The sequence below is a fragment of the Myxocyprinus asiaticus genome, chromosome 2 (assembly GCF_019703515.2).
Source record: "Myxocyprinus asiaticus isolate MX2 ecotype Aquarium Trade chromosome 2, UBuf_Myxa_2, whole genome shotgun sequence".
NCBI classification, from domain to species: Eukaryota; Metazoa; Chordata; class Actinopteri; order Cypriniformes; family Catostomidae; genus Myxocyprinus; species Myxocyprinus asiaticus.
The window spans coordinates 1,164,266-1,189,866 of NC_059345.1; the positions used below are offsets into that span (position 1 = coordinate 1,164,266).

General features: G+C 39.0%; 1 protein-coding gene across 1 annotated transcript in view; it reads right to left on the reverse strand.

Annotated features, from left to right (window-relative positions):
* rela (v-rel avian reticuloendotheliosis viral oncogene homolog A) overlaps window positions 1-25,601 on the reverse strand; it is a 32,474-nt gene that overhangs the window by 4,151 nt on the left and 2,722 nt on the right. Inside the window, exons 2-10 of the mRNA XM_051645751.1 lie at window positions 21,750-21,788; window positions 19,212-19,348; window positions 18,778-18,923; window positions 15,005-15,096; window positions 7,586-7,720; window positions 7,180-7,284; window positions 3,500-3,715; window positions 3,269-3,346; window positions 3,051-3,143 (exon numbers count right to left, since the gene is read on the reverse strand). Of these exons, the coding sequence (XP_051501711.1) occupies window positions 3,051-3,143; window positions 3,269-3,346; window positions 3,500-3,715; window positions 7,180-7,284; window positions 7,586-7,720; window positions 15,005-15,096; window positions 18,778-18,923; window positions 19,212-19,348; window positions 21,750-21,788 (1,041 nt within the window). The remainder of the gene's footprint in view (window positions 1-3,050; window positions 3,144-3,268; window positions 3,347-3,499; window positions 3,716-7,179; window positions 7,285-7,585; window positions 7,721-15,004; window positions 15,097-18,777; window positions 18,924-19,211; window positions 19,349-21,749; window positions 21,789-25,601) is intronic.

Here is a 25,601-nt window from a genome sequence, read left to right on the forward strand (position 1 = left end):
GCGCTTTGGATCATGAAAAAACATTTAACTAAATAGAACATAAATAAACTGAAATGGTGCTGATGTTGGAGTTGTTGTTGTGTTCAGTCGATATCTGTACTGCATTGTCAGTTCTGTCTTTTTTTTTGGGGGGGGGGGGGATTTTTCCCCTTTTTCTCCGAATTTGGAATGCCCAATTCCCAATGCGCTCCAAGTCCTCGTGGTCGCATAGTGATTCGCCTCAGTCCGGGTGGTGGAGGACGAATCCCAGTTGCCACCGCGTCCGAGACGGTCAACCCGCGCATCTTATCACGTGGCTTGTTGAGCGCGTTGCCACGGAGACATAGCGCGTGTGGAGGCTTCACGCCATCCACCGCGGCAACCACGCTCAATTCACCACACACCTCACTGAGAACGAACCACATTATAGTGACCACGTGGAGGTTACCCCATATGATTCTACCCTCCCTAGCAACCGGGCCAATTTTGGTTGCTTACGAGACCTGGCTGGAGTCACTCAGCACGCCCTGGGATTCGAACTAGCAAACTAGCGAACTCCAGGGGTGGTAGCCAGCGTATTTTACCACTGAGCTACCCAGGCCCCGTCAGTGCTGTCTTGTTCAGTACACAACGATGTCATGTTAGCCAGATAGCTAGCTAGCGGCTACCGAGCCTCATTACCGGTTTCCACGACATCAGGGTTATGTAGCCGCTAGCCTGCTAATACTTCCTAACAGGCTGATTTCATGCCTGTGATTCAGTGAGCTAGTTGTGTGTAAAACTTTGCCGAACTGCTTGTGTTTTTAGCAAGATGTACCTGATCTGATCGTCCAAATGTAGAACGTAGGCTAAATATTGAAAATACATCGAAGATATAATTGAAATCAAATTAATTTTTTCTGATAAATATCGATACCGTTTGATCGCCAAGCCCTAGGTACTAGCTACACAATTGTATGAAAAAACACCTATTGCACTTTAAATGTATCACAATAGCTTTTTGTGAGGAACAGACCCAAACTGACCAAGTGACTGATGTATGTTCTTCCCCTCCGGATAGCCTATTAAATCTCGTTCTCATTTGCATCCAGATAAAAAAATAACGCCTTGATGCATCACGCCAAGTTTGACGTCACTGACACCAAACGGCATTGGTTCTTGTGTGTTTTTTCACCAAATGAGACCATCAGCATAAATTTGTGGAATGGAGAGTGAGATCTGAGAGTTATAGCAAAAGAACACCAACATTTCGGTCAGTGTGTTACAAAGCTATGGTCTTCTAGGGCTGTCAACGGGCTGAGAAATTAAATATATTAAACATTTAATATTAGCAAAATTTGAATTTTAAAGTCACCGGATGTTTAAATGGATGTTGTCTGCATAGTCCTCAAGAGGGCGCAATGAGTACATATAAACCATATAGCATTATACTATATAGTGTTATACTATTGGCCAAATACAATGGCCAAAGACCTCCATTTAAGGAGCTGTTCACAGAAAACGCTTTTGCATCCATCCACAGTTTTCCATTAGTTTTTCTGTAAACATGCACTAAATGGACGTCTTTATCCATTTTGTAGATGTCGTGTCAAGTTAAAAACAACTTCAACCTTTAAGCTCTGATGGAGTTTATAAATATTTCCTGTTTTAGTGGCATACCCAAAATTAAAGGCTTATAACTGGGGGTGGGGGTGGGAACGAGGGTCAAGTGTTTGGTATCACTGTAAAGAAAACTTAAAAAAACAAAATAATGATGTAGATTATAACATATTCTGAGACTCTCAGCCTAAGAAACTGCTGAAAAAAAAAAAAAATCACAAAATACTTTTTTTCTTATGTTTCTTATTTGACATTATATATCTCTTAATAAGGTTTTATTTTGTGTTGATACAACAAATATAATTTATCATAGTGTCTAAAAGCCTCTCCAAACAAATAAAACATAATTATATATAAGAACTAATTACACATGCAAACACAACAATGACTAAAGGTTTGCATAGCATGCAGACATGATTTTAGTAATGAGAGTTCACAGAATGAGTTTCATTCTGTGTCATTTGAGTCATCATTGAGTCTGTGTCATGTATTTGGCGCCATCTCCTGGTGGTCATATGTAACATTGTGCTTCATATGGATTATCTAATGATCTATACATCTGATTATCTTGTGTGTGGACTCGTTTGAAAGATAATCACCTCCTCTAAGTAATTCTATGTGATAATTTATGTTCCGTTTATTTTTTGTGAAGTTATAAGAAAAAACGCAGCATATAAGCAACACCAACATAACTGTCAAAGACATATTCTTAGCTATTACTCGCTATATTTTTATCTGTGAGTAAAACAACTGGTTGTATTCTACTCTTTGAGAGCTTTCCAGCAACATATGACACATGACTATTTGATGAGTTTGATGTTTTTACTGATTGCAATAATAATAATAATAATAATAATAATGAAAAAAAGAACACTTCTGATTTTTCTGCAAATTTTCAAAGCACTTGTTCAGTTTTGGTCATAATGTCTACATGCATTGAAAGTAGAGCTTCTAAGCTTTCAAACGATACCCATTTATTAGTATTAATATTTTGACTATTATTATTTTTTTCATCCGAGCTTAAAGGGTTAATAACATGTCTCAAGACACCTAGACTCTAGCGCTGCATCTAGCCGTTTTTTTATGTGACGTCATCGTCAGTGTTTGGCACACATTCAGTGTTCGAATGCACAGATTTAGCGTTCAAATTTGCATTTTTAAATCTTAAATTCAATGAATATTGAAATTTTGAAGTTTCATTTGAAAGCCTAACATCTTCAGAAGACTTGTAATACAGCCCACGAGTAATTTTTTGGGTCTCTTTTGGAGTTTGAAAGCCGGAAGAGCGATGCGTAAAGACTCTCCAAAAATTCTCCTTTTGTGTTCCGTAAAAAACATAACAGCATGCAGGTTTGGAATGACATGAGTGTGAGTAAATAAAATAAACAAATGAAAGGGGAAACACACCGAATTATGGCTCTTATCAATAAGGACTGGCACATATATACTGTATGTAATTGAACTAAAGTTACCTGTTGTCAGATTTGATGCAGCTGTGGGTTTAGAGATGGGCAGAATTCTTTTAGCCGTATTAAACGGCCTTCTGTCTGTAGGCACTGAAGACCCTGCACACAAAACATACACACTCACTATAAAACAGCCTGATTTATCAATCCGTTATAGCGGTGACTTAAAATAACATGTAATATGGCCATAAATGCACGTGATATGCAAGTTAATTGATGCACACCTGTGATGATGCCGGTCAGTTTGAGGTTCTGCAGCATTCCTTCAGTTCTCTTCCTTTTCTCTATTAATCTATGCTCATCTGTGCATTTAAAAACAAATAAAACAACACTTACATTTATAAAAGCACATAATATCAGTCCACAACAGAACCACAATAGTTTTTAAAAACTGACATGATATTAAGCTTTGAATGCAACAGCTATTAAATAAATAAAGCAATAAATATAATCACCGGGGTCGGAGGGCAGGTACTGGAAGTCCATGGGCTCACTGACCTCTCGGTCAGACGGTCTGCGCAGTTGCATTTTCACGCGCACTGGTTCCGTCAGGTTGGTGTCGTGGTACGGCGGGGTGCGGAACACGATGGCCACCTGCCTGTGAACGTCTGCCTGCGAGAACAAGCCCTTACTTTCCCACGAGTCACGGAAAAACCGCACCTCAATGTCCTCTGAAGAGAAGAGCACAGGAGTTTGACTGACGAACTGATCTATCCCAATTTTATAGTGTATACAAAACATTTTTTGCTCAATATTTCTGTCATCTTGTTTTTCCAGTAGATATATATAAATGTTCTTTAAACCAGGAAACTTTTTTTTCTTGTTTTAATCATAAATCTAATAAAACTTAGAGAGAGTTATGCTTAAAACAAGAGAAAAACAGTAACACTTTACAATAAGGGTGTATTTGTTAACATTAACATGAACTAACAATGAACAATATATTTACAGTATTTTAAAATCTTAATGTTTATAAAAATATCATTTTTCATTGTTTGTTCAAGTTAGCTCATAATGCATTAACTAATGTAAACAAATACATCTTTTGATTAAAAAATTATTAGTAAATGTTAAAATTAACATTAACCAAAATTAGTAATTGCTGAAAAAGTATTTTTTATTTTTAGTTCATGTTAATAATAATGAACAAATATAATTTTACTGTAAAGTTTTACCAGTTAACTACCTTAATTAACATTAAAAATGAACAATACGTTATAAGCACAATCTTGGTGACTGTAATTTACAAATAAAAAAACCATACTAATAAATTGTTTTAATTTAAGGTTATGTTAATATAATTTATGAATTATGAAATAACCATGAATATGTATTTTGATAAATTAACATTAACCCAGATTAGTGTTGTAAAAATATACTGTTCATTGTAAGTTCATGATACATAATGCATTTACAAATAGAACTATATTGTAGTTACAAAAAAAATATTTGCCAATTACAAAAAATAAACTGAAAAAGAAAAAGATATAGTGGGGAAACAAATGTGTTTTTACTGATTAACGCACACAGTCGCACACACGCTCGCATGCACACGCTCGCACGCACACGCTCTCTCTCAACCCGCGCACGCGCTCTCTCTCAACCTGCTAAAACTTACACTCTCTCTCAACCCGCTAAAACTTACACTCTCTCAACCCACTAAAACTCGCACTCTCTCTCAACCCGCGCACGCACTCTCTCTCAACCCACTAAAACTCGCACTCTCTCTCAACCCGCGCACGCGCTCTCTCTCAACCCACTAAAACTCGCACTCTCTCTCAACCCGCGCACGCAATCTCTCTCAACCCACTAAAACTCGCACTCTCTCTCAACCCACTAAAACTCGCACTCTCTCTCAACCCGCGCACGCAATCTCTCTCAACCCACTAAAACTCGCACTCTCTCTCAACCCACTAAAACTCGCACTCTCTCTCAACCCGCGCACGCAATCTCTCTCAACCCACTAAAACTCGCACTCTCTCTCAACCCGCGCACGCGCTCTCTCTCAACCCACTAAAACTCGCACTCTCTCTCAACCCGCGCACGCGCTCTCTCTCAACCCGCTAAAACTCGCACTCTCTCTCAACCCCCGCACGCGCTCTCTCTCAACCCGCTAAAACTCGCACTCTCTCTCAACCCCCGCACGCGCTCTCTCTCAACCCGCTAAAACTCGCACTCTCTCTCAACCCCCGCACGCGCTCTCTCTCAACCCGCTAAAACTCGCACTCTCTCTCAACCCCCGCACGCGCTCTCTCTCAACCCGCTAAAACTTACACTCTCTCTCAACCCGCGCACGCGCTCTCTCTCAACCCACTAAAACTCGCACTCTCTCAACCCACTAAAACTCGCACTCTCTCAACCCACTAAAACTCGCACTCTCTCTCAACCCACTAAAACTCGCACTCTCTCTCAACCCCCGCACGCGCTCTCTCTCAACCCGCTAAAACTTACACTCTCTCTCAACCCGCGCACGCGCTCTCTCTCAACCCACTAAAACTCGCACTCTCTCAACCCACTAAAACTCGCACTCTCTCAACCCACTAAAACTCGCACTCTCTCTCAACCCACTAAAACTCGCACTCTCTCTCAACCCACGCACGCGCTCTCTCTCAACCCACTAAAACTCGCACTCTCTCTCAACCCGCGCACGCGCTCTCTCTCAACCCACTAAAACTCGCACTCTCTCTCAACCCGCGCACGCGCTCTCTCTCAACCCGCGCACGCGCTCTCTCTCAACCCGCGCACGCACGCACTCAACCCACTAAAACTCGCACTCTCTCTCAACCCACTAAAACTCGCACTCTCTCTCAACCCGCGCACGCGCGCTCTCTCAACCCCCGCACGCGCTCTCTCTCAACCCCCGCACGCGCTCTCTCTCTCAACCCCCGCACGCGCTCTCTCTCTCAACCCGCTAAAACTTACACTCTCTCTCAACCCGCGCACGCACTCTCTCTCAACCCGCGCACGCACTCTCTCTCAACCCGCGCACGCACTCTCTCTCAACCCGCTAAAACTTACACTCTCTCTCAACCCGCGCACGCACTCTCTCAACCCACTAAAACTCGCACTCTCTCTCAACCCGCGCACGCACGCACTCAACCCACTAAAACTCGCACTCTCTCTCAACCCGCGCACGCACGCACTCAACCCACTAAAACTCGCACTCTCTCTCAACCCCCGCACGCGCTCTCTCTCTCAACCCCCGCACGCGCTCTCTCTCTCAACCCGCTAAAACTTACACTCTCTCTCAACCCGCGCACGCACTCTCTCTCAACCCGCTAAAACTTACACTCTCTCTCAACCCGCGCACGCACTCCCTCAACCCACTAAAACTCGCACTCTCTCTCAACCCGCGCACGCACGCACTCAACCCACTAAAACTCGCACTCTCTCTCAACCCCCGCACGCGCTCTCTCTCTCAACCCCCGCACGCGCTCTCTCTCTCAACCCCCGCACGCGCTCTCTCTCTCAACCCGCTAAAACTTACACTCTCTCTCAACCCGCGCACGCACTCTCTCTCAACCCGCTAAAACTTACACTCTCTCTCAACCCGCGCACGCACTCCCTCAACCCACTAAAACTCGCACTCTCTCTCAACCCGCGCGCGCACGCACTCAACCCACTAAAACTCGCACTCTCTCTCAACCCGCGCACGCACGCACTCAACCCACTAAAACTCGCACTCTCTCTCAACCCGCGCACGCACTCTCTCAACCCACTAAAACTCGCACTCTCTCTCAACCCGCGCACGCACTCTCTCTCAACCCACTAAAACTCGCACTCTCTCTCAACCCACTAAAACTCGCACTCTCTCTCAACCCGCGCACGCGCTCTCTCTCAACCCCCGCACGCGCTCTCTCTCTCAACCCGCGCACGCACGCACTCAACCCACTAAAACTCGCGCTCTCTCTCAACCCGCGCACGCCCTCTCTCTCAACCCGCGCACGCACGCACTCAACCCACTAAAACTCGCATTCTCTCTCAACCCGCGCACGCACTCTCTCTCAACCCGCTAAAACTCACTCTCTCTCAACCCGCGCACGCACTCTCTCTCAACCTGCGCACGCACACTCTCTCAACCCGCGCACGCACACTCTCTCAACCCACTAAAACTCGCACTCTCTCGCACACTCACCTTTCTGCACTTTATCACACAGTAAAAAGATCTCGTCTCCTCCTCGACAGCTGCCGGAGTTTCTGTTCACGCGGCAGATCTTCAGTTCAGCAGTGTTTGGAGCTCCTGATGAGACACAGATGAGATAAAAGGAGACAAGTACAGTTATGTTCATTATTCAGTAGCGTGAAAGTTGTGTTGTTTTTGTATGGAAATAGACGCCTTAGTTAAATGTTTTCGATCTAGTCACATAAACTTGTTTCTAGTTTGATCCTTGAATTTTGTATAAACGTACTGTTGTATCCATAAGTTTAATACTGTCACCTTAAAAGACAGAAAGTCATTGCATGTGTAATATGTGGCAGATGTGGTACATTTCATATCAGGATTATGTAACCAGGATTGATGTGTGAAAGTGTTGCCTCACTGTTGTCATAGATGGGCTGAGACACAACAGGCTCCAGAGAAAACAGCTCGCCGCTCTGTAGAGTGATTGACACCTGGAAACACAGACGCACGGCGTTCAGATCGTATTCCTCCTCCCAGATCTTCGCTTCAGGAACTAGAACAGAACAGAGCGGATCGTGAACACCGATACAGACAGAAATATTAAAATAAATCTTCATGAATGTTGGGTCTCATTCAATAACTTGTGTACGCATGTAAACGTACCTGCCCACCGACCCAGTCGAGATTCATCAATAAATTCACTTAAATGTATTATAAATTTACAACTCAAAGTGCAAATGCACAAAAATTATAGAATCCTGTTAGCCTTAGAAACGTATACAATTCAGGGCTGCTGTTTTAACGCGTTAATTCAGTGCTTTTAATTATATAAAAAAATAACACGTTAAAAAATTTATGTAATTAATGATTTCTCTGGACCGTAATAAGGAATATTACCTGAGCAATTCAAGCTTGAAGTACCACCTGTTTCAGCAGGGGGCAGTAAGCAAAACGCCAACTGTTTAAGCAATGCTCGGCTTATACAGAGAACAAACCACACTTACACTTGAAACCGTAAGTCTAAGGCCACGTCCACACGATTACATCTTAGTTTGAAAACACATTAATTTAGATGTTTCGGCTTTCCGTCCTGAGACTGTGTTTCTGTCAAATAGTGGATACATTTGAAAATGGCATCTTCACGTTGTAGTGTGAACGGGGAAAATGGAGATATTCAAAAACGATGTGTTTTTTGTCATGAGACGCACTCATGTGATCCACTTAACCCAAAACAATCAAGATGGCGGCCCATGTTGGAGTGGCGTTGTTGTTTGACAGCGGTGTTAAAGGGATAGTTCACCCAAAATATGTATCATTTAGTGAAAATGTTCACTGACCATTGATCTCCTGTGGGTGTTCATGATAGGGCACGAGAGCAACAGTTCATGCAGCCTCCTCGCAACATTGGGGTGTTCAAGAGAAAACCTTGTATTGTTTATCTAAAAACAGGTCTTCCACAGCGATAGTGACAACAGAACACAACACAGCTGCACACAAAACAGAGAACAGAACTAACTAAACACGTCTGAAGAGTTTGTAGTAGAATTGATGCATTTCTATGCCCAGCCTTGTTTTTTTGAAAGTTTTTGGACCTGTGCCGGTTCACAGTGGATGGAGTTATCCGCGTGATGCTGAAAATAGAAAACAAGCGATCGATAGAATGTACCAACGCTCGTCATTGCTGGTTAGGACAAAAACTCTTATTACCATAGAAAATAAGCTTTTTATCATGTGTTGTTTGCTGTCAGGTTAGGACACGGTGTGACTGTGGCTGCCTGTAGCTCCACTATGTTTCTGTTTGATTTCCGAATACTCTGTTCAAAAAAATAAGGCTGGGCATAGAAATGCATCAATTCTTCCACTACAAACTCTTCAGACATGTTTAGTAAGTTCTGTTCTCTGTTTTGTGTGCAGCTGTGTTGTGTTCTGTTGTCACTATCACTGTGGAGGACGTGCACGTATACAGAAATGACACAGAGCCACGTTTCTTATGTTTGTTTTTCCGCTTGCGCAGTAAAGGGATTTAAGTGTTTTCACAATGCGGACGGAGAGCCTTTTGAAAACGTTTTCAATTTTATCTAGATCAATGAAGACATGTAAATTGACGTGTCCTTAGAAAAGCTCTTTTAATAATAATAATTAATTTATCTCGGACAGATTGACAAATTCAGTTGTAAAACTGATTGCTGTGAACTGTAGGCCAATGATTGGCTTATGTTCAATAATATGGAAATAAATAAAATTGACTTCTAAAGCCACTTTTTGTATTGCCTTAATGCTTTCCTCATCTGCCACAATAATGTAATGCATTTGAATTATCTGAATTTTTTCTTTTTATTTAAATATAACTATTTATAGTTATTTAATCATTAAATGTTGAATTATTCTTTGAGGGCCTTTCTCAGAAAATATATTACGGCTGTCAATCGATTAAAACTTTTAATCGAATTAATTGCATTTAATCGCATGTACAAATATTTGCAGAGAAAGCCCCTCAAATAACTATAATTTAATATATAATGATGAAATAATTATAAATAGTTATATTTAAATAAATACAAATAAAATATATTATAAAAAATAATAATTCAGATAATTCAAATGCATTACATTGTGTCAGACGAGGAAAGCATTGTTAAGACAATACAAAAAGTGGCTTTAGAAGTCAATATATTATTTATTTCCATATTACTGAACACAAGACTTGGATTATTGGCCTACAGTCGACAGTAATCCATTTTAAAACTGAATTCATCCATCAGCCTGGTCTTTTCTATGGACGTGTCAATGTTTTCAGGCTTTTGGAGCGTCTCACTTTGTGTCGCATCATAAACATACCGTTTTTAGGTTGCTGTGTCAAGTTAAACGTAGTTTGAAACTTAGAAAAACATGTATTGAGACCCCTGTGTTCGTATTTGTGCTCCATTGTACGCAAGAATGTGTCCTTGTGTTGTGCTGTCTGCAAGTGTGGTTTGTTCTAGTGATGTCCGATTCTTGAACGAATCGTTCTTCTGAGCCGATTCTCAGCAAGTAACCGGTCGAGCTGGTTCACAACATCGAATTGAAATTTAGTTCCAGATTGATGACACAAGACACATAGCTGAAGTACATGTACTGGCTACGCAGCACGTCGAACTGTCCGACTCAAAAAGAACCGAATGAGCTGGTCCGCAGAGAATTACTGAGGACTTGCTGTGTGTTGAGATGGTAATGGCAGTAGCCGAATAAAACATTTAGAAACCTACAGATGTTTGTTTCCGTGTTATTTTTGAATTATAAAAACATATTTGCAAATGAAGGTCTTGAGACTTAGGGTGTGTTCACCAAAAATGAAAATGATACATTTAGTCCCGGTTCACTTAGCGTTCACACTGGCATTTGTAACACCGAAACTAAAGCTACAAAACAAAAGGCATAAGGATAAGGTCACAACCTGACTGGACAGCTACAGCTTTTATGACATATATTTTGCGACGGAACTTACCGAACATCCAAAACAATGCTGGCTGCTAGGCTAAATGTGCTCGTTGGATTTATGTATATATATATATATATATATATATATATATATATATATATATATACACACACACACACACACACACACACACACACACACACACACACACACACACACACACACACACACACAGTTGTGCTCAAACGTTTGCATACCCTTGGAGAATTGGTAATATATGTACCATTTTTAAAGAAAACATGAGTGAGCAGGCAAAACACATTTCTTTTATTTCTTATGGGATTCATATTCAACTGTAGGTTATAACAGAATGGCACAATCATAAAACAAAACATGGCAACAAAGAAAAAAATGAAATGACCCCTGTCCAAAAGTCTGCATACCCTTAGTTCTTAATACTGTGTATTGCCCCCTTTAGTATCAATGACAGCGTGCAGTCTTTTGTAATAGTTGTCTATGAGGCCCCAAATTCTTGCAGGTGGTATAGCTGCCCATTCGTCTTGGCAAAATGCCTCCAGGTCATGCAAAGTCTTTGGTCGTCTTGCATGAACCGCACGTTTGAGATCTCCCCAGAGTGGCTCGATGATATTAAGGTCAGGAGACTGTGATGGCCACTCCAGAACCTTCACCTTTTTCTGCTGTAACACTGGAGGGTCAACTTGGCCTTGTGCTTAGGGTCATTGTCATGCTGGAAAGTCCAAGAGCGTCCCATGTGCAGCTTTCGTGCAGAAGAATGCAAATTGTCTGCCAGTATTTTCTGATAACATGCTGCATTCATCTTGCCATCAATTTTCACAAGATTCCCCGTGTCTTTAGAGCTCACACACCCCCAAAACAAAAGTGAGCCACCACCATGCTTCACAGTGGGGATGGTATTCTTTTCACTATAGACCTTGTTGACCCCTCTCCAAACATAGCGCTTATGTTTGTGACCATAAAGCTCTATTTTGGTCTCGTCACTCCAAATTACAGTGTGTCAGAAGCTGTGAGGTGTGTCAAGGTGTTGTCGGGCATATTGTAACCGGGCTTTTTTGTGGCATTGGCGCAGTAAAGACTTCTTTCTGGCAACTCGACCATTCAGCTCATTTTTGAGCAAGTATCGTCGTATCTTTTTCCAGAGCAGCCTGTATTTCTCCTGAGGTTACCTGTGGGTTTTTCTTTGTATCCTGAACAATTCTTCTGGCAGTTGTGGCTGAAATCTTTCTTGGTCTACCTGACCTTGGCTTGGTATCAAGAGATCCCCGAATTTTCCACTTCTTAATAAGTGATTGAACAGTACTGACTGGCATTTTCAAGGCTTTGGATTTATTTTTATATCCTTTTCCATCTTTATAAAGTTCCATTACCTTGTTACGCAGGTCTTTTGACAGTTCTTTTCTGCTCCCCATGGCTCAGTATCTAGCCTGCTCAGTGCATCCACGTGAGAGCTAACAAACTCATTGACTATTTATACACAGACACTAATTGCAATTTAAAAAGCCACAGGTGTGGGAAATTAATCTTTAATTGCCATTTAAACCTGTGTGTGTCACCTTGTGTGTCTGTAACAAGGCCAAACATTCAAGGGTGTGTAAATTATTGATCAGGGCCATTTGGGTGATTTCTGTTACCATTATGATTTAAAAAGGAGCCAAACAACTATGTGATAATAAATGGCTTCATATGATCACTATCCTTAAATAAAAGACAGTGTTTTTGCATGATCAGTCATATTTTCAAAATCAGTGCCAGGAATTCCTCCGTTGCACACACAAATGAAGATATGCTGCAAGGACGGCTGATGGTGGTTCCGACACCTGTACCGAACTGTAATGGGCAACATAGCTCCTATGATGAGAAGAACCAGGTATGCTTGAGGTCAGTATTAGGCAAATTACTTCCTGTTATTGATCCATTTAGATGTCTTTGGTCCACGCTGCGTTTATATATCAATCGAACCGCAACAGCATTTGTTTGGAAGTGGACCAAAACCCACTATTCAGGCGGTCTCGGTCCACTTGTTTGGTGCGCACCAAGGTTCAGATGGCAGCGTTCACACTTGTTCAAATGAACCGCACTAACAGAACAATCACACCAGAGTTCGTTTTAATCTAACCAAACCTGCTAAGTGTGAACACACCCTTAAGTAGGCATTTTTACTCGATGATGTTACTAATGCAAATTATTAATAACATATTAGTTTGGGGGCCTGGGTATCTCAGCAAGTAAAGATGCTGACTACCACCCCTGGAGTTGCGAGTTCGAATCCAGGGTGTGCTGAGTGACTCCAGCCAGCTTGCTAGGGTGGGTAGAGTCATATGGGGTAACCTCATTGTGGTCGCTATAATGTGGTTCTCGCTCTCGGTGGGGTGCGTGGCGAGTTGTGCGTGGATGCTGCGGAGAATAGCGTGAAGCCTCCACACGCGCTACGTCTCCACGGTAATGCGCTTAAGTCACGTGTAAGATGCGCGGATTGACTGTCTCAGAAGCGGAGGCAACAGGACTTAGAGCACATTGGGAATTGGGCATTCCAAATTGGGGAGAAAAGCGAGGAAAAATTTTTTTTGTGTTCTAGACTTAATTGCATAGCTAACTGTGATGGACATTTTCAAGAAACTGAATTTCAGATGACTGACACAGAGTTCAAAATGAAAGAGTTGGACTCATACGAGTTACTACACCGGTTATTGAACCAAAGAACCCATTCGAAGCGAAGGAATCAAAACTACAGGCAGAATCGAAAGTCGCGTCCGACTCAAAAAGAACCGAATGAGCCGGCGTCATAATCGAATGAGTCCGCCCGAGAAATAGAGTCCCCAATAACTTGACTGGCTTCACATAATTAATGAACATGTTTATTAAAAACAAAAAAAAACAATGCATTAAAGATAAGTTTTATGAAAGTCGGTTTTAGCTAAATGTTCTTAAATGTACTCAAACATGCTCAGGACACAACTATTTTCCATCATAATTGCTGGTGTGCATATACGATAGTAAGGTGTGTAAATATATGGGAAATATTTTTTAATATTGTGGTTCAGTAATTCTATGGCACATAGCTTGCCAAATGTAAGCTAACTGAAAAACAAGAAATGTTTAAATTCACAATCTATAGCTGTGGTAATATACATGTAACGTGATTTTTAAAGTCATTAAATGTCGTATTTACAAAGTTATGTTGAAATACATTGTAAAAGGATTTTGTAGGATTTCTCAGGCAGTGAATATAATACTCATTAAAAGTATTATGAGCCAATGGAATCGCTATGACATCAGATCCGGACTCAATCTCACGGGCGGACTCATCTGATTATGACGCCGATCCCACGAAACGTTGAAGTTTGCCGAAGATTACGAGAAGTCTGAATGAGCGAGCTCAGCTGCTGATATGAGCATGGGGCGACATGTACGTTTCTTTAATGACAAACAAAACATACAGGAAATATGCTTATGACTAGTTCTATTAAATATATTTTAAATTGAAACATGCAAAAAGATCTCAGTCGAGAGATGTAGCCTATTGTGCATGCAGATTATATTTTAAATTGTTATAAGCTGAATCATGGTTTCTGGTGAGTTAAGACTAGTTTATTCATCAGTATTGGGTGCTTTAGGTGCAAAACTTTAATGTAGGAACTTATCTGAGATGTAATCAATATTTGTCAGTCGTATTTGACATGCAGGATCACAGAATGAAACACTGATGACAATAAACGCCATAATTATTATTATAACTTAATTGAATAAAACATAATAATCAGCAATATGCGTTTACATATGGCTTTATTTAAATGTTAGAGAGTGAAAATCAGGACTCTGGGATGTTAGAATTACGTACTAGAGATGTCATTGCATGATAATGTTAAATTGCATGATGATCGTTTTTCTGAACCGGTTCATGGAAACGAACTGTCCGAAGAACCGTTTTGCACTGAATTAATGCGTTAAATCGACAGCCCTAATTTATATATGCAATTCATTTGATTTATTAATCAACTAATTACTTATTACATGATAATTAATTTTAATTTATTGACAGCCCTAATAGAAAATTAACTAAGTGACCCTACAATAAGTCTTATTGAAGAGTATCTTAAATAATGTGTTATAACCTGTAGTCCAGATCTATTGTGTTTAAACTGATTTTGAGAATGACACACTTGTCTTTACTAGAGAATGTTGCTGTCATGTTCTAAGTTGATACACAACTTTACAGAGTGACCAACGACTGTACAGGAAACACCTTATATGGAGATGGTTTGAGGGTGTTGTGTGTTCATTACTAACCGCAGACACATGCGGCTTCATTTAAAATAATCCAGATTCGGGTATGAACAAATGTCATTTTAATCAGCGTATGTGTGTCAATCAGTTACGTACTATTAAAGGGGTTGTTTTGTGTTTGTAGCCGACAGGAAACGGCTTCTCCCACATCCTTTTTCTTCACACACTGAATACCCAGATTCTGGAAACTGAAACACAAAGAAATGATTTGACAGACCGAACACTGGAGCATTATGACAAACTGATACGAGTGAAAGCGACAGAGGCAGCGAGAGCAACTGAAACTGAAGGATGGAAACATTGAAAGTCTGCTGGAAACATTTAAGCCACACGATTGGAGCTTCTGATGAACACGCACAACAACAAAAAAAAAAAAAGGCATCTTGGCGGCAACAGGATGTATGATGTAATGTGATGTTTCTGAACTCTGAGCTGGCCAAAAACAAGACACTGGCAGAGACAAAACTGCTTCAAATCAGGCGTTCCAGACCTGTATGCTGTTATTATTTTATTCAGTGAAACACAAAAGGAGATTTTTTTAAAGATTATCTTAATTGATCTTTTTCATGTAATGACTATGTATTGAATCTGTGGCTGTCAAGCTCCAAAATGATCCTAAAAGCATCATAACAATATCATAAAAGTTGTCCATATGAATTGTGAATTTTGCCAATACCAATAACTAAACTGGGGGAAAGGCCGATAACTGATTAATCGGCCGATAGTTTTAAAAATCAATTTATTGCATGTTAAAAACAAACCTTAGTCTTTTCTTACTGTGACTGACACAGAAGCTACAAGAGTCCAAAATGAACAAAATCCCACATGCAGTTTATTTTGCAATTAAAATCCCCAATAATAACCATAAAACAAAAAATAAGATTTGGTGTGTAACGCAGGACTTTTAACATTAACTTTTTATTTACATCTATCTTCTTAACCACAAAACCTCTTCAGAACACTAATTTTTAATGCCTCACCAAACAGAATAATAATTAAAAAGAAAAAAACATATGTAACTATGGGCTTAGATTTTTGCCGATAACCGATTCTAAAATTGCTAAAAGGCAACTCTTCGCACCGATATATCGGTAAAACCGTTATATACTGATTGACCTCTAATTATGTGTTCTATTTAAGCAATAAGGAATGAGAGGCCGTGCTGTATTGTGAATATAGTCATGGCTAGAGGTAGAACGATATATCGGTTTTATCAATTAATCAGTGCCGATAGTTGCTTTTTGGAACTATCGGTTATCGGCAAAAATCTGTCGATAGTTGTTGATAGTTTTTTCATAATTTGTCATTTCAAAATAAGGGTCCCAGATGTGTTTCAGGCTTGTTCATACTTAAAAGTCCCGCTTTATGCACTAAATCTTCATTTATTCTGGTTATTAATGGGATTTTGCTTGAACAAAAAACTGCATCTGGGATTTTATTTATTTTGGACTCTGTTTTTGCCCACCATATTAAAGACAGAATACAATTATTTTTTTGGCATTGTATAAATCAATTTTAAAAACTACCAGCCGATTGATTAATCGGCCTTTCCCGCCACCTTAGTTATCGTATCGGCAAAATCAACTCTCGGTCGACCTCTAGAACCGAGTGTTTTGTGTAGAGGTCAACCAATAGTATGGAATATTTGTATTTAATCATTCAGTTAATCCATTTTTGATAACTGAATATGTATGCAATAAGCAATGATCTAAAAATGACAATGTCTAATCAATGTACTATAAATAACTGCATTATGAATGTTATTCAATATGTTAGATATTTAATTATTCATTTATTGATTTAATTATCATTTCCTCAGTTTAATAATCAAGGTGCAAATCAATGGAAAAATGTAGCTTTCTCTAGAGAGAATTACAGTCTCTTTCTGTTAAACTCTGTATGACTCTAAAGGAGAAGTGTGTGGGGATACTAAAAGGATGATTTATTGTCAGAGACAGGAACTGCCTGGTGCCCAAAAAAGGCAGATGTGTGTGTGTTAATTAGTGCTAGAAATGACATGAAACATGTATGTGGGTGGACATACAACTTTCCATTTATAGGAATGTGTGTAACCAACGACTGTAATAAGGTAAATCATTTAATATACTAATCAAATTAATGCAGAAAGTAATGATAGTTAGTCTATATAAAATATGTAACCATATGAAGTAATTACAGTGTCTTTTATACATATAAAATGAAACAGTCATGCATTTGCCATCATCGAAGCAAGTTGGGGTCAATGGTGACCAGCTAGAAGGGAGACGGCGAAGATGAAACTAGGGAGGCATAAGCTGATTTCATTGGATGAAGAGGCCATCACTCAAAAAGAAAAGGGGGAACAGAAACTGTATATAAAAATGCATGATTCTGAAGTGTCATTTTAGATGCTCCATGGAACATCTCGGCTTTGTTACTCCATAATAAAAGTCTATTTTTGGAATCAGAACATTGCGCCTCAAAGAAATCTTTGACTCGACTGTACTTTGATGGCTGTTTTGGGGAATCTGCCACGACAATAGTGGATTTTGCCAATACCAATAACTAAACTGGGGGAAAGGCCGATAACTGATTAATTGGCCGATAGTTTTAAAAATCGATTTTTTGTATGTTAAAAAACTGTGACTTACTGTGACTGACACAGAAGCTACAAGAGTCCAAAATGAACCAAATCCCACATGCAGTTTATTTTGCAATTAAAATCCCCAATAACCATAAAACAAAAAATAAGATTTGGTGTATAACGCAGGACTTTTAACATTAACTTTTTATTTACGTCTATCTTCTTAACCACAAAACCTCTTCAGAACGCTAATATTTATTGCCTCACCAAACAGAATAATAATTAAAAAGAAAAAAACATATGTAACTATGGGCTTAGATTTTTGCCGATAACCGATTCTAAAATTGCTAAAAGGCAACTCTTCGCACCGATATGTCGGTAAAACCGTTATATACTGATTGACCTCTAATTATGAGTTCTATTTAAGCAATAAGGAATGAGAGGCCGTGCTGTATTGTGAATATAGTCATGGCTAGAGGTAGACCGATATATCGGTTTTATCAATTAATCAGTGCCGATAGTTGTTTTTTGGAACTATCAGTTATCGGCAAATATCTGTCGATAGTTTTTTCATAATTTGTCATTTCAAAATAAGAGTCCCAGGTGTGTTTCAGGCTTGTTTATACTTAAAAGTCCCACTTTATGCACTAAATCTTCATTTATTCTGGTTATTAATTGGATTTTGGTTGAACAAAAAACTGCATCTGGGATTTTATTTATTTTGGACTCTTTGTCTTTGCCCGCAATACAAAATAAAGAATAAAACATTTTATTGCCATTGAATAAATCAATATTATAAACTAGCGGCCGATTAATCGTTTATCGGCCTTTCCCACCACCTTAGTTATCGGTATCGGCAAAATGCAGTAACGTTGTTGGGCACAACGCGAAGTGGAGTAACCCCTTCAGCCGTGACTATATTCACAATATAGCATGGCCTCTCATTACTTATTGCTTTTATAAAACAGTCACCACATAATAAATATATTATGGACACAAATGTAATTAAAATGTTATATTTTGCAAGTAAAATAATTAAATGCCATCCTTCCACCAGAGAATATAGTCCCTGGCAGTAAACAGTAAACAGAACGTTTATGGGTGCTGCGGTGCGATACAATTAGAAGTTTCGTGAAGAGGTCAGTGCTGTGATTTATCAGGAATATAGCATGGCCATTGACCAATCAGCATTCAGGACCGGAACTATCCATTTTATAAAAAACAAAGTCAGTCATACAGGTTTGGAACGACATGATGATGAGTAAATGATGACAGACAGCTGGTACACCCTCTGATAATCACACACCTGTGTACCCTCCGCTCCTGTAAATCAGCTTCATAATATCCGTGTTTGCAGTCTTTGCCCACCAGCTCATGTGGGTGTGGCTTGTACGGCTGGTTCTTGGTTACCAAGGAGATCCGCACTCTCAGCGGTCCGTTGTAGTTGTGAACCTATGAAAAGAGCCATACAGAGTCATGTGACCGATATCCACGAGGCACTGTATATCAGGAAACATGTACAGGTGATACGCAATCTTTCTTCAACAATTTTTTTGGGTATCTGCAATCTAGCAAGAGTAAACATTACTTATAAAAAAACAAAGTTAAAGAAACACTCAAATATACAACAGTTCTTTGTTAGTTCATTAAATAACGTTAGTGAGTACAATGTTATTGTAAAGTGCTCAAATGAATTCTATCATGATATACGTTTATGGTCATAGACAAGTGTGTTTTCACCTTGATGGCGGGGTGTGTTTTGGTTGTGTCATTACTCTTTTCTCCTGGAATGCTGCCAGCAGATCGTCCTTCACATTTATAGCGGAAACGCATCCCTCTCGCTTTGGGCTGCTCGATGATCTCAACGTACGGATGGCCTTGACAAACAAACACAAGTGTGAATAATGTGATCTGAAAGAGTGCTGAACTATGAACAAAGTGTTACTGTTTCATTCTGATAATGCACTCACATTACTAGGGGCTGGGTAAAAATATAGATTTTCTGATGAATCACAATCTCAATACCGATTCTTAAAATCCAAAGATTTATCTTTGACTTTTAAAGATTACTTGGTTGTGTTGACTATTATATCTGTTAAAAATAGCAATTGGGGGCATGGGTAGCTCAGTGGTAAAAGACGCTGGCTATCACCCCTGGAGTTCGCTAGTTCGAATCCAGGGCATGCTGAGTGACTCCAGCCAGGTCTCCTAAGCAACCAAATTGGTCCGGTTGCTAGGGAGGGTAGAGTCACATGGGGTAACCTCCTCGTGGTCGTTATAATGTGGTTCTCCCTCTCGGTGGGGCGCATGTTGAGTTGAGCATGGTTGCCACGGTGGATGGCGTGAAGCCTCCACATGCTGCTATGTCTCCGTGACAACGCGCTCACCAAGGCACATGATAAGATGCGCGGATTGACGGTCTCAGACGCGGAGGCAACTGTGATTCGTCCTCCACCACCCGGATTGAGTCACTACGTAACCACGAGGACTTAAAAGCACATTGGGAATTGGGCATTCCAAATTGGGAGAAAAAGGGGAACCCCCCCCCCAAAAATAAATAAATAAATAAAATAAAAACAATATAGCAATTGAACTGCATAGTTTGGGCCCTGTTTTTAAATGTTAAAATAATTCAAAATAATCAATATTTTCTTAATGTAGCAAGTTAGAAGCTTCCCTGTATAATTTACAGCATTAATGGAAATATACCCAAATGAATAAGAACTGAATGAAATTGTATCAGAATCTATTTCAATTAAAAGGTTGTGAATTTAATCAAATCAATTTGGGAAATCTGTATCGAAACCTAGTCCTAGTCAAAAGTACCGGTACTTTGGTACCAAAATGCTACTAAAATTAAATTCTAAAATATTTACGATACCAGTCTTACTACAGTATCTATCGCTCCAGTCAAGATACTCTATAGAAAGTAATTAGCTACACAACAAACTACTAACAAAAAACAACATCGAAGCTATTTAAATAATTAAATATTTTTTAACATATAACAATTGGATGATATTGTAAGATCTGTTAGCAGAATCCTATATATTTAATTAGGGTGGCGTGCCCTTATTACAGCAACCATACAGGTTTAACCCTGTCGTTTGCAGTAAAACCACAAAATTAACCATGGCTCAACTATAGTAGGTAAAACCATGGTTAATTTTTGTAAGGGTCAAACAACTAGGGTGACCAAATTAAATTGAACATAAATGCATACTTATACACTAATAAACTAGAAAACGCCCTATTTTATGCGACTGAATCAAAATATAGTGATAAACAGCAGCAATACGCTAAATATTACGCTTCAAAGAATGCAAAGTGCCTTTAAGACTATGCGCGAATTAAGTGAATCGGTGAATCATTTATGTAGACTAGTTCATTTACATGAATCAATTCACTAAAATGAATCGAGGTTCCCAATGCTAAATTTAAAGGTACAGTTCACCCAAAAATGAAAATTCTCTCATCATTTACTAACCCTCATGCCATCCAAGATGTGTGCAACTTACTTTCTTCTGTTGAACATAAACAAACATTTGAGATCAGAATTTTAAAGCTCCAAAAAGCACAGACAATTGTACTAAAAGTAATCCATATGACTCAGTGGTTAAATGAATGTCTTCTAAAGTGAAACGATCGCTTTCGGTGAGAAAATAATGTTTACTCACTATAATGTTTACTTGCGTTCTCTCTCCGATGCGCATCCATGAGGGAACTCTGTTCACGGTGCCTCTCGCGTGACCTAAGCACGAACATATCAAGCTGCGCTTTCAGTTGTATCGCTTCATTTCTCACGTGAACATGCCAACGCGAGAGGCGCCGTTAACCAAGTCCCCTCATGGACGTGCATCGGAGACTGCAAGTAAACAATTATAGTGAAAAGTGGGGTGTAACGGTTTATCGTGGCACGATACATCGCAGTTCAAAAATGTGTAGATGCGCATCGTGAAGATGGGATTTTTTAAATTTGTATTTTAATTATTTTAGCATCTGTTCTATCCAATACGCGCAACATCCTAAGCCTACCTAACGCAGGCATACAAATTGAAAATATGATTGCACACTATCAGACACAGATGTTGTACGATGAGTTCGGCTGAAACTGCGTTAGAAGACATTAATTAAACCACTGTTTGTTTGTGTTCAACAGAAGAAAGTCAAACACATCTGGGATGGCATGAGGGTGAGTAAATGATGAATGTTCATTTTTCATCTTTGTTTTGTTGTAGTCGTTTGAGACATTCAAACACATAGAGATGGTTTGGTTACCTTGAGACATGGTGGGCGTCCCCCAGGCTTGAAACAACCCTGAAAGAACAACAATACATTACTGACACATCAAAGCAGTTCATGTGAATAAACGCTAAACCCAATCCTCTCTTGAGACCGTAAGAAGCTGAATAAGATAATACTGGTGAAACTGAACCGTAACATCATCCGCACAGAGAATAATTTAAAAAAAGTTGTGTTTCTGGAGACTGAGCTATTTTATATACCTCAATATTCAAAGTATTATATAGACTGGCACTGGACATGAAAACGTGTCAGATTTCACTTCAAAATCAATGATTTTTAAACACAAGATTTATTTTGCATTATAGTAATGAGAACTTGGGTTAAAGGGCGTTTAATTGTCATGAAAATAATACTACAATGCAAAACATTTTTATTGTCCTAAAAATAGTCTTATTTATGCTAATCATTTTAGGATGAAATATGACCATGTTCTTGACAGGTTTGGTGAGTCGGAGAGAGAGGTGTGTGAGATAAAACAACTCTGACCTACTTTAATGTGTAAGTCTATTGTTATGACTAACTGGTCTGGTAATGCAAGTGTACACAAGAGCTCGGAAATGTTTATTTAACACGGCACAGAATGTGTAAACAGTCTGACAGAACAATTAAAGTCAACACGAAACGCTGTTTGCAACCCATTTTACTTAATGTGAGAAATGTTGAAGGGCGGAAAATTTTAGGGCAAGTATTTTAAGGCTGTTCCAAAAGTTAGGCAGCTTGATTAGAACTCTTTAATTATAGCTGTAACATTAGGGGCAGTCGTGATGGACTTTTTACATGCTAGCAATCACTAGCTACATGCTAAAACATGCTAGCGTTGCCTAGCTACATGCTAAAACATGTTAGCATTGCCTAGCTACATGCTAAAACATGCTAGCAATGCCTAGCTACATGCTCAAACATGCTAGCAACACCTAGCCTCATGCTAAACATGCTAAAACAGGCTAACAATGCCAAGCTACATGCTCAAACATGCTAGCGTTGCCTAGCTACATGCTCAAACATGCTAGCATTGCCTAGCTACATGCTAAAACATGCTAGCGTTGCCTAGCTACATGCTAAAACATGCTAGCGTTGCCTAGCTACATGCTAAAACATGCTAGCATTGCCTAGCTACATGTTAAACATGCTAAAACAGGCTAACAATGCCTAGCAATATGCTCAAACATGCTAGCAATGCCTAGCTACATGCTAAAATATGCTAGCAACACCTAGCCTCATGCTAAACATGCTAAAACATGCTAACAATGCCAAGCAATATGCTCAAACATGATAGCAATGCCTAGCTACATGCTAAAACATGCTAGTGTAACCGGTCCTCTTCCGAGCGGGATTCAAACTGGTGTCTCCGACATGGGAGGTGGCCTCGCTTACGAGGAGGCTAAAGGCTACACAGCCCCTAGCGTCAGTTGCCAGTGCCCCTCTTGAGGCCAGGGGAGTGTTTACACTAGGGATGCACCGATACCGATATCGGAAATCTCAGTATCAGCCGATCCCGATGGTGTTTTTTTTTTTTTTTTTTGCATAATCAGTTTAGAATATCTTTACATTATTGTGTGGAACTAATTGTGAGTACTCTTTAATATGTAAAGAAACACAAACCTCTAACTACACATTATTTCAATATAAATGTATAGCTTATTAAGAAACACTTTATTATTAACAAGTATACTGGATAATGTAACAGCAAAACTAACAGTAATTCCAGTATAAGTCATCAGTAGAAAAGAAGCCGTTTCGTTTTTTTAATTTTTTGCAAAAATGTTTCAACTTGCATCTGGACTTTAAAGGATTCAGATCTATTTTTTGTTCAATTTAGTTGTAACACATCAGTCCACTTTTCATTCACACAGAACCCATTCAACTTAAATATTGTTATAATTTGTAAACAAATGATAATAATAATAATATATTATAATAGTAATACATCTCAATCGTGCACTTTTTAAACCCTCACGCTTTTATTTTGACATTCTGAACTCTCCAGGAAGTCCTGTATGTGTCTGTTTGTAGTTAAGTTCACAGTAATTTAATTCATTTCTTATTCAAAATCTGGTAAAATGCTCCTCCGGTGCCGTTCTAAATGCACATTATAAGTGAACTGAACTATTGAGCATCTACATCTGAGATGTTGTTCATGAGTAGCGCTCAAATATTGCGCACCGCTGTGAAGGATAAAAATAGCTGCAAGTGTGTGTGTGTGTCAACAGAGCAGCACCATTCACTAACGTGCTGGCGCTGCGCATACTATATGTTTACTTATTAAACACAGTCTTTTGAGATTCACAGAGCTATCGCACATCTTCAAGTGGCTTTGAATAAAATGCATGAGTCATATGAACTACTTTAATGGTGTATTTATATCATTTTTTGAGCTTGACAGTAATGAACATGACTAACACACAGTAACGGATTTGAATCGGGCTCGTCGGACCGATACCCGATCCGTTTAAAAACGTCAGTATCGGAGCTGATACCGATCCAGGAATCGGATCGGTGCATCCCTAGTTTACACGCTGCACAGCTACCTACCAGCTGGCTACCGCTACACTAACACTTAGTTTCATGCTAAAACACGTTAGCATTGTCTAGATTGATGCTAAAACATGCAAACAAAACATGCTAGCAACATGCTAACAACACTTAACTACATGCTAATACATGCTAAAAACACATAGCAGCATGCTAGCAACACATAGCTACATGCTAAAACATGTTTTCAAGATGCTAGCAATGCCTAGCGGCATGCTGAAAAATGCTAGCAATGCCTAGCTATATCTCTGCATCAGAACATCTCACAGACATGGGGAAAAGCTCTAATTATAACTGTTGCATTAGTGACAGTCGTGATGAACTTTTTACTTCAAAATGGACTGTATTTGTTGCAAGGGAAAATATAAATTTAACTAATCATTTTATTCGTTTTTCATCATTTGTCACATTTTCGCTTTTTAAAAATGAACAAATGAATGTATTTAATGAATAAATATGATATTACATATATTTTGTTAAATGTTAACTGTTTAATTGCATAATTTGAACTTTTTACAGGTATTTACATTGATTTGTTGAACACGTGTTAAAAAAAATGGTACCGTCTTTTTAAGAAACCCGACATTTTTGAAAACAGCGTCTGTAAATTAGTGCATGCTAACTATACAAGTGACATTATTCAATGATAAATCGGTCATGTGGATCTCGTCTTTGGACACACAGAACAACTACTCAACACTCTTCGAAATGATCTCACTGCTGAATACTTCACGACTAAACTACACAATTACTGCTGAGTGAAATCTAAACATTTACCAGCCAGTTGACGAATATACACATCTTTAGTCGCATAGAGCGTAATTTGGTTGCAAATGCGAGTGATTTCCTCTCACTGTAGTGGAGGGTTGTGCATAGTGTAAAAGATCGATCCATGGCTTTTGAGAATCAATATCGAATTGACCAAATAAAAAAAAATAAAAAATATTTATCGTAATCTAAACTTTTCAGTTTTTTTTTTTTTTTTGCCTAGCCCTATATATCATATTTATTGATGGAATACATGGATTTGTACATTTTTAAAAAGCTAAAATGATGAAAAAATACAATATAATTAAATTAATATTTTTGAAATTTACCTAATTAGAAGGTCCCTTTATAAATAACAGCATTAGCTGGGAGAAATGTATTTAATTTGTAAACAAAGTGCACTTTATAACTGAAAATGTCCCAATTTCAGTCGATATTGATATTGAATAGAAAGCTTGTGAATTGGAATCAAATCTATTTCAAAATCAAAAATATTATTAATAATAAGTACAAGTTCATAAATAT